The sequence below is a fragment of the Empidonax traillii genome, unplaced genomic scaffold, assembly GCF_003031625.1.
Source record: "Empidonax traillii isolate 1590-97213 ecotype Southwest subspecies unplaced genomic scaffold, ASM303162v1 scaffold784:size441917, whole genome shotgun sequence".
Classification (NCBI taxonomy): domain Eukaryota; kingdom Metazoa; phylum Chordata; class Aves; order Passeriformes; family Tyrannidae; genus Empidonax; species Empidonax traillii.
This window is the reverse complement of record NW_020955977.1, coordinates 194,456-208,957: the sequence shown is the minus strand read 5'-3', so window position 1 is coordinate 208,957 and position 14,502 is coordinate 194,456. Positions and strand designations below refer to the sequence as shown.

The window sequence follows — 14,502 nt, the reverse complement described above, 5'->3', positions numbered from 1 at the left end:
GAATTCAAGAGATGCCCTGTAAAGAAACCCACCTCAGGTAGTTAACTTTAAACCTAGGCTCGTCCAACCTATTCTTCACAAGAGATCACTATTGTGACTTTTAGTTTCTGGTGGAGAAACAATTTAGTTCAAAAACTCCACAAACACCACAAAACAGTCTGTCTCACAGATAAGAGTTTAGGAAAAGCTTAACATAGGCATTACAGCAGCAGGCAGTTCCTCCTCTGTGTTCCCCACATGATTAATGATAATGCACTAAACTTGCCAGCAAGCATTTACCTTGTTCTCTATTGAATCAAGAGCAAAGGTCCTGTTTTGTAACAAAAGATCTAAAAATATCTATATTGCCTGGGTTCTCAACTGTCCCCTTTTAAGGTGGAAAGAGGCCCCTAATCCAGTTCGCAGCACCACAGCAAATGGTTGGGCCAGAATAAAAGAGCGTGGGGAGGACAATATGTCAATCCAGTTTTACTACGGGACACTTCATTATGTGAAAATGTGGTCTTGCTGGAAGGTAATGCTAATGTCTTTTTAGCAAGGTGAGGGTACTTCTGTTACCTGATTCAGAAAGTGAAGGGGCACAATCTGTTTTCAACATGTAGCTCCAAGAGCAGAATAACTTTCCAGTTTTAATGAGGAAACTCTCCTTTTGTACAAAAGGGGAGAGGCTGTACTACGAATTACCCCCAAAGGATCCTATCCTTAGTGCTGCCTTGCAGCCCTGCAAGTACCTAGAGGAACACAGACACTTCAGCTTCAGTCCTGACCCAACTGGCATTTTGCTGTTAGCCTTGCCAAAGGTGGAAATGTTTCAAGCCTAGTTTAGTGCTTTAATATATCTGCGACACACGCACCCCGGCTCTTTGGGATTAGCGAGTTTGCAGGCCTCAGATATTTCTGACGCTTTCCTGTGGTGTTTGACAGCAACTTCTCATAAAGGTCCTCTTCATAAGAGCCATAAGCAACACCTTGCTTTTTTCTAGGACTGCCCATCTACAGGTGACTTGCATGCACGTTCAACCATGGCAGCTCCTATTATAACTTGGCAAAAGCCTACACAAGTTTCTGCTGTAGATTTTCATATTTTTTCTGGTGAAGCACCAGGTAAGCCATGTAAATGTTTAATTTGTAACTCATTATCTTGCACCCATGTGTGTTATTATAAAGATTGTAACACAACCTTAGTTATAAAGTGCCTTAAATACTGTGAGCGAATGCCCAAAAGAAAACGTGCTCTACTTTTATCTAGCTAAACACTGGCTAGAACACTGGCTTTGAGAGTGCAGTTTCTCCATACCTTCTGTGTTGGTCCTTCTTAACAATGAACTAACGAAATGATTCAAAGAAGCATTAAGTCTCCCTTTGCAGTATCATTTCATCTTGATTCCTCCATCCTTGCAGGCCAGTGAAAGTCACAAGGCAGAAAGTACAAGTATTTGGTGTTCAGAAGTAAGATATTAGACTTTAGAGAAAGAGGTCTGGGAGCTTCAAGAGACACTTTCCAAAGCTATTTAAAGCTATGTCTGTAAACAACAGCTTACATATATCAGTTTATGAAGTCAGGCTGGAAATGTAAGAGGATGTATATCCTGCTGAACAGGATTTTAAGAGTTGACTCCTTATGTCCTTTTCTCATGGCAGTCATCTCTAAACGTTTAATGCAATTAAATGTTCTAGACCAGGTAACCTAAGAATAAATCTCCTCTTATTACAATGACCTTTATTTCAAAAGTGTCTTAATTTCATGTATATAAAGAAGGTGTTTCTAATACAACAGTATGCAGAAAACCACTTTCCTCAAAATATGGGAAATGATACATTGAAATGGAGATTATTATTGATATTAAAAATGTCCTTCATAACTAAAAATTGAGATGCAATGCCTGAAAACTCACCAAAAGTGAATGGTGATATTGTCCAGCTAGAAGCAGGAGAGCAGAAAACAGGTTTTATGGATGAAACGGAATCATCTAGTCAGTTGATCCAGCAATTCTGGCAGATATTTAGTACTTTAAAGGGAACATCACAGAAGGGCTTCAGGTGCTCACTAGAATAGCTAAGTGTCTCAGCATCAGATTCCTACCAATATAATGAAATTATAAGGAGAAATTTCAAGGTAAAGTTTAAGACTGAAAGTCCAAGCCACTGACTTTTAAATCCACACTGGAAATCAGAACTGGGTATAAATCAGGATTATAAACCTCATGAGGGACTTCAGTATGGACAGAAATGTGTCAGAGCTAATCAGCACCTTAGGTATAGCGTCAACATAGCTCAGAAGTTTGCCTCGAAATTCAATTACTCTTTTCCAAAATCTAACGCTTGCAGTACATGGCAGGTAAGGTAAAAAAAACCCACAAAACCACACAAACCCCAGGAATCATCATGGGATGCGTAGGCAGCACAGGAAAGGGACTGCATCTTCTGTGTCCAGCAGTAATCGTACCCAGAGTCCTGCAACTAATCTGGCATCAGCAGTTTAAGTTCCCAAGAAGCTGTGAGGAAAGACAGAATGAAGTGGAATAGCCAGCAATATTCTATTTATAGTATGGATTAAGTTTTCATATAAACAAGCTGAAAGTGCTTGTGTCTTTTGGAAAGTTTATTGGAGGAAGGAAGAACATAATCTTATGAGAAAAATAATGGAAAAATATGGTGCTCAGGCACCTTGATAGGCAGGATTTTTCTCTAGTCACTCAAGCCTTAGGAAAAGCATAACAGAGGACTGCAGTTGTATATTGGAAAAGTCCAAGTACACACAAGAAATAATGAGTGTGGAGTTAGTTTACTAGCAGTTGTTAGTCAAGCTATTTACCTAACTCTTTAGTTTGCCCACAGACCAAAACACAGCTCATTATTTACTTGTCCCAGCAAACTGCAATGGAGGGGGCACAGGTTTTCTCACTTCCCAGGATGCTCCTATCATTGTTGTTGGCTCAGCGTTGTTGTTGTTTCCTTCTGCTTACATGTCCCCTGGAAGAACCTTGCCTAGATATCCCCGAAACACCCATGTACCGTATTTACTAGCCAATATTAATGCTGGTTGTTCCATCCCCTGCATCTCCCACCAGTCACTTGATGCATTCTGAGATTAGTCACTCGTATTCCTTTTCTCTATCTGTATTTTAACTAGCAGCAAATATGACACTGAACTGTTGTTAATTAAGCCCAGGAATGGAAATCACATCAGTAACTTATATCACAATGGCTGGTTTCTATCTGTGCAGGTACCACACACCCACGCACAGGCAGTGTAATCGTTCCGGGGTCTGTTGCCTGTCAGGCACCGCGGTCCCTTAATTGCCTCACATGCACAGACAGTGTGTGCTCACACTCCAAATGCTACCAGCATCATTAGTTCCTTTCACACTTCATTTCTCCATGCACGGCATTCAGAGACTTCACAATCTGCATATCCTCCTTTTAAGACATCACAGAGCTCTTCTGCAGACCTTTGAGGGACTAACGAGCAAGATGTCTCTAGTTTATTAATTAGCTGCTTATCAGCCATACTCCACAGTTCTGTACCAGTTCAGCTGCTCAGCTACAGTAATTAGACAACCCACTTCTCAGTCTTTTACAGCACTGCCTTAGAGAGAAAGTTTCACTGTTCTTGAGACTATGGTACTTTCTGGCAATTATTAGACATCTCCTGAATGACTAATAGAGAAATCCTACTTTCTGTATTATTCACTGCAGCATTACAGCTCCCCATTCTAGGTTTTGTCTCATGCACTCTGCTGTCAATATGTGCCATCACTGGCACTCGAGCGTCCAGATGTTACCTGAAAGCTTCTTTATTTGCATTATTCAGATAAACAGTCAAAAAGCATGTATTCACACTGCCTCAGAATCAGACTGCAAGTAAAGTGGGTAGTGTTGCTTCTTACGCTGTAATCTTTCTCAAACAGGAACAAAATCAAGCCAACAAACATATGGTGTCTCTGCTTCATGCAATGAAAGGCTTGCTTGTCTGTCTGAACTCAGGATTTTTATTAGCTACCAGCAGCTCATGCACTCATAGTACCTGACATGCAAAAATTTATAGAATGTGAAACAGCCTTTTCTTTTTCAGTTTGCCAATCAGTTCTCATTTTCATCGTGCATTGAGTACAACTGGAGGGACTTACCCCTGCAGACAGCCACGGTCTGTATCATTCATTGCCACTGTATCCCAGATAAAAAGTGGGCTAATGCTGTAAAACAGGGTGATTCTTTTTCTTCATGCCATCAGTAAGGCATTGCAGAAGTATATGATGATAATATTATATTCTCCACAGTACAGAAAAACAAAACAAATCTACTTATCTATCAGTGTAAGAGAACTTCAAGTGTTTGTTCAAGGAGAGTTGAAGCACAGTGTTTTCAAATTAACAGGTGACAAATGAGATAGACACAAAACTTCAGTGAATACTACCTGAATGCTGTGAGAAGTCTTATTACACAGTGAAGACAAATCAGGCATTTAGGCAGGCTGAAATCTCAGATCCAATCAATGTACTGAGGCTGGCCTAAAGCCATGCAGGCTTCAAGCATATGTGAATAGATAAACTTGAGTCCTCCCACAGGAAATTTATTTTGCATGCCTGGTGGCACACACTTTTTGCCCAAAAGCTGTCTCTCAAGCCCCGTGAGTTTTCAGATCATGTAACCACTCACTTGCAAGCACTCTACATAGTCATTCACACTCTTACATAGAGTGACAACTCTGTAAATCTCAGAACCCAAGATGCAGGTGCTCAAAGCTTGTGTGTCTTACACCACACCTGAGGATTCAGGTGCAGAGCCAAAAAGGTCCTCATGGTCTAAGTGCTGATGCTCGATCTTCTGATTGGATTTTCTGATTTCTTCCTTCTCAAGAAAGACTTGGTCGGACTTGGTGGGACCTCAAGTGCTACATGTTCCAACCTCTGTCCTAGCATTTGCAAAACAAAAATTAAGGCAAAGTGACAATTAACAGTAGCTGCCTACAAGAGGCCTAAGTAAAATCATTAGCGGTGGTGGAACAGCCACATCAGCACTCCTGCAAAAAGCCAGTCCTGAGGTTATCAACTGAAAGCATGTGTCTTTGAACTATCCTACACTTAAACCTCCACTTCACTCACTCATTCAGTGCTGTGTTTGCTTAGACAGATGATGAGCAAATTTTCTGCTACCACCTAAGCTAGTTGTTAGCACTGTTAACACACCTCTTAAAATTAACTGCAAGAAACAACCCTCAACAAATGTAAAACATTTTGCAATTACTTCAGTTACATCTGCCTCTTCTTTTGTTTCAGCTGTAGAATTCTGTACCTGCTCTCCAGCCCTTAGTCCCTGGAGTCAATACTATCAGGACAAATGGTTCATGTTCAAATCCTGAGCACTTAGGGTCTGTGAAGATATAGAATAGGTTTATAGCAAGTAACTGAATGGTTAAACATACAAAACTAAGCTTCTGCCAGCTACTGTCAGCAGATGCTATGACAGCAAAAGACAGAGCTCCATAAAATGGAACGAACTCTGTCAAAAGTTTTAGACCACTGTAAACCTCCTTGCTTTTCCTCTTGAGATGCGAAGCACATTGCTCTGACCACCTGCAGTATAAGCAGACAGCTATTTAGAAACTTACATAAAATAAAATTTCAAAGCAAAACACTCCAGCAATCCTCTGTGTGCCTTTCACCAGCCGGTGGGAGGCTGCGAGACTAAGGCTGACAGGTGTCAGACATACTGTGTAATGCCTGGCTGAGGAGCGCTCAGATGCTCTAGCAGTAAAAAGCCTCACGAAGCAGCTCAGGAAGCAGGAAGGTTCAGATCCAGAAGGCAGTTGCCTTCCTTTCTCTTTGCCTGTCTTTCCTCAGTGTAGTGGGTTGACCCTGGCTGGACATCAGGTACTTACTAGAGCTGCTCTCTCACTCCCCTCTGCAACTGGACAGAGGAGGAAAAAAAAACAAAACAGTGAAGGATTCATGATTTAAGAGCTGGGAGAGGTCACTTAGTGATACCCATTACAGGCAAAACAGACTCAAAGTGGGGATATTAATTGAATTTATTACTAACAGGGTCAGAACAAAAGAGTGTGAGAACTAAAATAATCTTAAAAACACCTTGCCCCGACTCCTTCTTCCCTCTATGTTCTCCCTCCTCCCCACCAGCAGTGCAGGGGGACGGGGGAAGGGGGTTATGGTCAGTTGTTGTTTCTGCTGCTGCTCAGGGAGGAGTCCTTCCCTTGTTCCTGTGGGGTTCCTCCTGTGGGAGACAATCCTTAATGGACCTCTCCAATGTGAGTCCATCCCACAGGCAACAGTTCTTCATGAAACTGCTGTCCCATAGGTCACTTCTCCATGGGGTGCAGTCCTTCACAGATGAGCTGTACTGGCATGGGTCCCCCACAGGGGCCACAAATCCGACCCATGAAAAACCTGCTCCAGCGTGGGCTTCTTTCTACATGGGCTGCAGGTCTCCAGCAGGACCCTGCTGCATCCTGGGCCTCCCACAGGGTCACAGCCTCCTTCATGCATCCACCTGCTCCAGCATGGGCTCCTCCCTGGGCTGCAGGGGCACAGCTGCTCCACCATGGTCTGCACCACGGGCTGCAGGGCCTCAGCTCCGGCACCTGGAGCACCTCCTGCCCCTCCTTCTGCACTGATCTTGGTGTCAGCATTGTCGTTCCCATGGTCTCACTCCACTCTTCCCTGGCTGGAATTCTTTCCACACAACAATGCTCTGTTCTTAAATACGTTATCACGGAGATATTACTATCACTCCTGATTGTCTCGGCCTTGGCCAGCAGCAGGAAGCCCATTCTGGAGCCGGCTGGCATTGGCTCCAACAGACAGCAGAAGCTTCCAGCAGCTTCCAACAGAAGCCACCTCTGTAGCCCCCCCCCCTACCAAAACCCAGCCACAGAAACCCACTGCTCTCAGGTATCCAAACAGCCATAAAGCATGTGCTGAGCACATGTACAAGTAGAAAGCTACAGCTGGTGTGCTTCATTGAGCAACATAGGCTGGCAGTTTTTCCTTCTCCTCCATCTCAGTTAGGAACCAGGTTCAGCAAATCAGTTTAACACTTTTCTAGCTTCAATGGACACGAACCTTCAAGGCAGATTTTAAGTTAAGCCTGCATTTAACTGTCCTTACTCAGTTAAATGTCATTACTCAGTTCGGTGGCTGGCTGAAACAAGGCATGACACTGAACTTGCAACAAAGTCCATCAACTTCATTTCATAAAAAAAGAAGTCAAATATGCTGAAAGGGAATTAAAAATCCAGCTAGGTCAAGATCACATCACATTGAGAACAAAGACAAAGCCAGTCATTTTTCAGGCCAAGTACTTCTTCTACCACTAGAGTTCAAATTTCAGGTGAATGAAGGTTCTGGTTATGGCAAGCATTAAAATAACCCAACTTTTTTTTTTTTTTTTTTTTTAATTTAGAATTACAATTTTGGTTGTCAAACACACTGTTCTGTCATGCTGGCTATTTACACAGTAATGAAAGTATGTTGTACTTTGGTAGCACAGCTTTTGCCCTGTCCATTTGACTAAGCAGTGAAGAGAAAATAATTTAAAAAGAGGTCTCTCTGGCCTTCTGGATGTGCTTCACACCGTGCATGTTGATGCAAGGCTGAAGCCTTGTGCACCAAGAAATGCATGGCACTCACCCTGCTGCCAGGGCTGTCAGGACACTGATAATCCGTCGGTACTGTTTAAAATAGAAACCAAAAACATTGCTCTTCAGAAGGAACATTAAATAAAATGCACAGCACTTTACAAACGTTTCTACAAAACTTTACAATGCTGATCAGAAACTTCTGTGAAAATGGAGCTTAGCATATGCTTCAGATTCTTGCCAGATTCTCAAACTGTGCTTCATCATCGAGTTACCATTGCGGTACGCCACGAAAAAAATCAAAACCTCAAGAGGCTGTACAGAGCCTCAGTCTAAGGTCAGGAGACAGAATCAGATGGAAGGAGGTAGGATTCAGGATAAAACATCCCATCCATCCTGTTGATGGATGAGGGGATGATCTGCGCAAATGCGAAGCTAAGAGTAGTTCTTAGCAAAGTACTTGAGCTTTAGAAAACACTTGCTAATGGTCTTGCAGCTACTTTACTGTGGTCTTTCACCTTCCTTAGGCCAAAATCGGAATGCTTCAGGCATTGCAGAACAGCTGAGCCTGTTCTTCCCTCCGAATATACTGGAGTTACTAATAGTCAGCAGGCAGGTGCAGTTCTTTCTTACCAAGATCTGAATGCATTCATGACTGCCAAGAACACACAGAATCAATAAGTCTTGGAGTTTTCCTAAATCTCAGGCTGCAAGGAAAGGATTTCAGAAACAAAACTGCCCAGTAGCTCTGTGAGTGCACCAGTACACTGGTGCGTGTAATACTATGTTCTGAGTGGCTTATATTCCTGAATCCCATCAAAAGTAGCATTGGAAGGTGGTGGTTTTATCGTTTCTCAACACACAGCACAACAAACAAACTAGTCCATATGGGGACTTCTAATTATTGTGGTATTCTAGAATTATTCTGTAATAGTTATTAAAGGTCAGAACTCTACTCCTGACAGATCTCGGTTGCAGGCAAAGCTCTAGTTGTTGCTACAGAAAACATGCAAGCTGGTGAAAGGAGAAAAATCACTGGCAATCACTTTTTACCAAGTTAGCTGAAACGTTTGTCTTGAGACTGGGATTTACACATGCTGACAACTCAGGAACATGCAGTAGGCAGCTGATGAGGGAGGGTTTTACGAAGTCACCCCTTCCAGCCTGAACTTCCTACATAGCAACTGTTAGTGGGCAGGGCTGGTTTCACTCACTAACATTCCCTGGCAATAGTTAAGCAGTGTCCCAGTGGGCTTTGGCCTTTTAATTGTTTAATTGGTTTTTGCTGTTGTATGCCAACAACTCCTATTCCCACCATGTAGTCTAAGGACATCTTAGGAGCAGTACAACAGCTACTGTTTCAGAAATGCTAATCGTAGCATTTTGTTGCTGTTTTTGGTAAAAGATATGAAAGCCAGCACGGACAGTAAGGAATTGGTAAAACCCTGAAAGAGCCTTTACCCAGGAAATTATTGTGACTCACAGTTCCTGTCAAGTCAGCTCTCACCCATTATAGATAATAACCACTTTATTGGAGAGTGAAATTGAGAAAAGCAGAACAAAAGAAATTGCATTGGTGCTGTGTGCAAAAGGGGTGCCGGGCTTTCAGAGCTGAGGAAAAAAATTTTGTTATCAAAGTAGTTTTGTTTGGGTGAGTTTTTTTTCTCTTTAATCCCTGTACACACAATGTTCTTATGATATAGATCAGGTACTTAAAAAACCAAATTCCTTTACTGATACTGTAACACCCACTAATTTACTACATTCTTCTCTGTATTTGTACTACTTTACCTCCTTTTTATATATAATTTTTGTATCATTAAGAGCTACCTGTACAGCAGCTGCCACAACTAAATATGGAAAACTCAATAAAAGGACAAGTCTAAGTACTCAGTCTTCCTTTGACCTGGGCAGTTCTAAAGCAACCAGGATAACAGGACTTGACCCCAGCCAACAAAGAGGCCCATCTCAGGCAGTCACTGGTATGCACATGCCTGGACCCTGCCCGGGTCAGTCCCACCCCTTTATCTTTCATTCCTTCCCACCCCACTTCCTTTTCTCCAGTAACTTCCAGATCCATATTCACTTCACAAAACATAATTCAAAATTTAGAGGACTCAAAGCCTGCGTTATTCCCAAACATATAAAAGAGTGGGCTTTTTTGCTTCAAATCATCTGCAGTTATAAGGGTCAAAGTGTAGATTTTAAAACCCTGAAGAAAAACAGGTTAAAATGCTTGCTGTAGCACTGATTTGGGAATAAATCAGTTAAATTCATGCAAACATATGAGATGTGCATTTTTAATGAACTGAAAAGAGCTAAACTCCTTTGCAACCATTTTTCAAATAAGATATTCATTCTAATTCTATTTTCATCCCCTGCAAGCTTTAGATTTGCCCAGGAATCTCACTGTTGTCAGGCAGTTAGACTCACAGAGGGTAACCTTCTTTTAAAGGCTGTAAAAATGGCCTTTTTAAAATAGTTTTATCACAGGTAGAGGTCACTTCCCTTCTCAGGAAGGAGGCAGCCAAAAGAAGGCCCAGATGAATTTAAGATACAGGTGACTATAAACCACAAACAGGAGGAAAATCAACGTGAAGATCTAGAAAGAGATACAGAGAAATCCCATGCAGCAAATGCTGTCCCTCAAGGCAGTCAGTCACCTTTTCTAACTTAAGTACCAAAATGTTTCACTAACAAAACCCAAAGCAATTCCCAAAGTGGCAAAGCAGATGTTCCTGCCCATTCTTTCTTTGGCCTGACAGAAACCAGCTTGGGTCAGAAGAGGGTCAACAAAGAGGTCTCTCAGCTTCCCGGGAGCCCTAGACTGGGCTGTAAGTACGAGAAGCTGAACATCAACCAGAACAACCAGTGCAACCATAACATCCATAAGGGTCCATGGTGGAACTAGGGCACAGCCTGGTATGTGCCCTCCCAGCACATGTTCTGGAGTTTGGTTAATAGGACACTGTCTAGGAAATGTCAGGAACCCAGAAGCAGCTGGGGAAGCTCAAGGGGCAAGGCCTCAGTGCTGGAACAGACAGACAGTTCACCTGTACAGTTCACTCAAAGGCTCACAAGGGACCACAACACGTGACTGGGAAACACCACCATGCCCACCTGCCCTCCAGCCCCACTCTCAGCAGCGCCTGTGGATTTTAGACCTTCCATTCCTTGAGTTCAGTAACCTGCAATAAATTAATGTTATATAATCTGCTTTGCAATAGAGAGAAATTTAATTTTTGAATGGAACTTAAATAAAACTAGTCCTGCTGACTAGTCAAGAAAATTGCACAAGCTCTGGCCAGCCTGGAGTTAAACCTACTGACTGGCAGGATGATGCCATCACGTTCACTGAGCTGTAGTACGACGCCAAACAGGAAAGGTAATGGCTGAACTCCTCCTGCCTTTCTCTTGGCAGAAATATTTCACTTCTTCTCCTCTATCTGGCTACTGATTTACCTTTCTTCATTTGTAAGGAAGAGTATATTAGCATCCAATTATGGATTATTTTGGCCAGTATTTTACAGATTCCTTTATTAAATATAACCTCTCACCAAGTGTTTTATCAGATCTTTCTTGCCTTAAAATTATTTTTACTTGCACCACTGTTATCATCTTTCCACTGATCAAGAGATCAAATGTTTCATTTCACAGACAATATGTTATGCTTTGTGTTTTAAAGCCCCTGATTTCACTTAATCAAAGCAAAGAGAGAAGTAAGTTTAACTACCATGTAGATTTCTAAGGTATTTACCAGTCCTGACTGCAGGTCTGAGGTAATTTCACGCTTCTGACATGCTGTGGAGATCACAGACAGCAATTCTTAAAATCACTTTTACATTTGCATGTATCTTTACTATAATTTATTTGCACAGACACGGCATTTTATAAAGGAACTTGAATTGGATTAGATAGCAAGAGACATTTACCCATCATGCGATGGAAAGAGAAAAAAAAACACAGCCTCGAAAAGTTCTGTGACTCATTTGCTGATTTCCTTTCTCATATTCTCAGTCCCACTTGGAAGTTTTCCTTCTCATATACCTGGACCCCTCACCGTCGATTGCTTCATAGAGGTCTCTTTTATTCTCTGCTGTTGCGTGCAAATAACCAAGGTAGGCCACACAGAGGCTAATTGCTATCAGTCCAAATGCCATCACAGGTTTGTTCTGAGAAGAAATAAAAAGATAGTACATGTTTTTAGTCAAAACCTTTTTCATTCAACTCAAAAAATACATTCTTCTATTTTAGCTTAGCAAGTGAACAGTAAACTATTGTTACATCTGCAAAAATCACCACTGCCTTCTTGCACACTGAATCTTCTGATAGCAAAAAGAATTTCCTATCAAAGAGAAGATCCTTTCTGGAGACAGAACACCACATTGCCCAGTGCTCTGTATTTTGCTGGTCAGAAATGCTGCTTGAGCATGAACGAATAAGCCAAACCCAATGACTAAAAGTCACTACTCCAAACTTGTAACAGAATTCATCTGGATATACTACTGGGACAATGCCCTCTGCTCCTACCAAACAACCTTGATTAGAGATTTTGTATTATTATCACCACAAAATCTGCTTTTACTGTAAGCATAAAATGTCAGTCATTGCTGGGTTTTGCAAGTGCAAATAAAACCTCAAGTTCATCAACTAAATTATAAAAGCAAGAAAAAGAAAAATTAGGGCGCATTTATGTCCTTTCTTGTTTAACGGTGTTATAAGTTGTTTTGTGACTAACTGGAAAAAACTACCAAAAATCCCCTCAGCTGATATCAAAGAAGTCTGCATTTTATGATTTGTTCCCTTTTTAAGTATTAAAACCAACTCCATTTACTTAACCTGTCAAATTACACGGGTAATATGCCTGTAAACAGAAAGCTTGACTAGGTACAAAAGAACTAGACAATACAATAGAGAAATAAAACTGCAATAAACAATGTAATGTTTAGGGCTCTTAACAATCAGAGTGGAAAAAAGTAAAAATATTTTTAGTTACATTTCTGAGTGGTCTGCATGACAAGAGATTGTTATATAATGCACACAGAATTGTAATCATTATTTTAGAGCAACTGTGTCCCTTCAAGCGCATTTAGTTCCTTGAGCATCTTACAGGTTTAATGAAAAGCTCTGGGTTCACAGCTCGGAAGAGCATAGTTGTCTGGACACTCCTCAGTCCCGGTTTTCTCTCTTTGAATGTTTCATTTTCAGCTGAAGGTTTGGTGGAAGACATGTTACTTAATGTTGAATACTTCCTAGAAGCAGAATGAAAAACAGGTGTTATTTTTGTAAAAAACCAAAAAGAGCGACATTCGCTGGAGTTCACACTCAATTTGTCTTCTTTCAGCATGAATTTTAGTTTATGTATATATTAATGACTGCCTTTGGTGTCATCTAACATTCCCAGCTTACGCATATCAATTTTCAATCCTGTTAATTTTGTGCAGCCTAAAATTAACTTTTGTAGATGCACATCTTCATACAGCAAATCTAAATCTCCTGATAATGGGCTGGGGGATTCTCACTTGCCTTTGGCTAATGCTTCAGCTACCTATGGGCTGAGGAGCATGAGTCTTCAGACCACTGGCTAAAAAGACAGTGCAAGGAAACATTTTTTTTTTTTTTTAAACCCTTACATGTGACAGGACAGCCCACAACACGCTGTAGTACACCCACCCAGCACCCCAGGACTCGGGTCTCACTTTTGCACACACTGGGCAAGTCCAAGACGCCTGGGGTTCAAACTGAAAGAGGGGAAAACTAGGCTAGTTAGAATACAGAAGGATTAGTTAGAGCATGCAAGAAATTCTTTACTGTGAGGGTGGTGAGGCACTGCAACAGGCTGCCCAGAGAAGTTACGGATACCCCATCCCCTTCAAGGCCAGGTGGGATGGGGTAACCTTGTTTAGCGAAGTGTCTCTCCCCACGGCAGGCGGGTGGGAACTAGAGGATTTTACGGTCCCTTCCAACTCAAACCATTCTGTGATTCGATGATTCTGTGCCACTTGAGCAAAGGTGGCAAAACGCCCCGGGCTAAGGCCGCTGGCTGAGGGGCGACACAGTGCTGGGGACCTCCCTGGGAAGGGCAGGGGAAGGGCAGACGCCAGCCCGAGGGCGGCGAGGGGGCTCCTGGCGTCGCCACCGGGACGAAGGGGGCAGTTTGGCAGGGAAGAAGCCCGGCAGGGACTCCCGGGACACGCAGCCCTCCCACCGCCCCCACCGCCTCAGGGAACAGAGGAAGATGAGGAGCAGGAGCACGGAAGACAAAGCCGCTGGCACCCCCCTACCCCCCCCCCCCCCCCCCCCCCCCCCCCCCCCCCCCCGACTCACCGCGCGCCGCCAACGGGTCCTCCCCGCGGGCGGGGCGGAGTGGGCAGCTCTGCGCCTGCGCACTGGCGCCCCCTCCCGGGCGGAGGGCAGTGGCGCGGGCGGCAGGGGCGGGACAGGGACACGGCCGGGCCCCGCCCGTCTTCTCGGCCGTCCCTCTCGGACGGAGGGAAAGGGATATCATGTACCCATCGGGCGGGGCTTTGGGGTTGCCTCTACTGTGAATCATAGAATCATGAAGGTTGGAAGAGACCTGCAAGATCATCTGGTTCAGCCATGCACCCAGCGCTACCACTGTAAGCCCTAAACCACTAACCCGTAACAGCCAACGCCACATCCATACGGCCTCTTGAACACCTCCGGGAATGGTGACTCCACCACCTACCTCTTTGGGTAAACTATTCCGACACCTGACCACCCTAATCATGAAAAATTTATTTTCTAATGAATAATTTGAGTCCCCCGTGTCTCAGCTAAAGGCCGTTTGTTCGTCCTCTCACTGCAGGCATGGTAAAAGAGACAGTGAGGCTCCCCTTGAGCCTCCTCCGGGCGGAACACTCCCAGCTCCCTCAGCCGTTCCTCAT

At 43.1% G+C, this 14,502-nt stretch overlaps 1 protein-coding gene across 4 annotated transcripts; it reads right to left on the bottom strand.

Moving 5' to 3' along the window:
• Positions 1–11,173: 11,173 nt before the first annotated feature.
• Positions 11,174–13,939, bottom strand: SMIM8 (small integral membrane protein 8). Of its 4 annotated transcripts, none has more exons than XM_027901435.1 (4): positions 13,922–13,939; positions 13,268–13,335; positions 12,705–12,846; positions 11,174–11,766 (listed from the first exon to the last, which is right to left on the bottom strand). In XM_027901435.1, exons 3-4 carry the CDS (start codon positions 12,822–12,824, stop codon positions 11,608–11,610), a joined length of 279 nt encoding a protein of 92 aa, XP_027757236.1. In that variant the 5' UTR covers positions 12,825–12,846; positions 13,268–13,335; positions 13,922–13,939; the 3' UTR covers positions 11,174–11,607. The 4 variants fall into 4 exon arrangements, with proteins under 4 accessions (XP_027757236.1, XP_027757239.1, XP_027757238.1 ...); XM_027901438.1 differs by lacking the exon at positions 13,922–13,939 and adding an exon at positions 13,773–13,831; XM_027901437.1 differs by lacking the exons at positions 13,268–13,335; positions 13,922–13,939 and adding an exon at positions 13,773–13,849.
• Between the last annotated feature and the right edge of the window lie 563 nt (positions 13,940–14,502).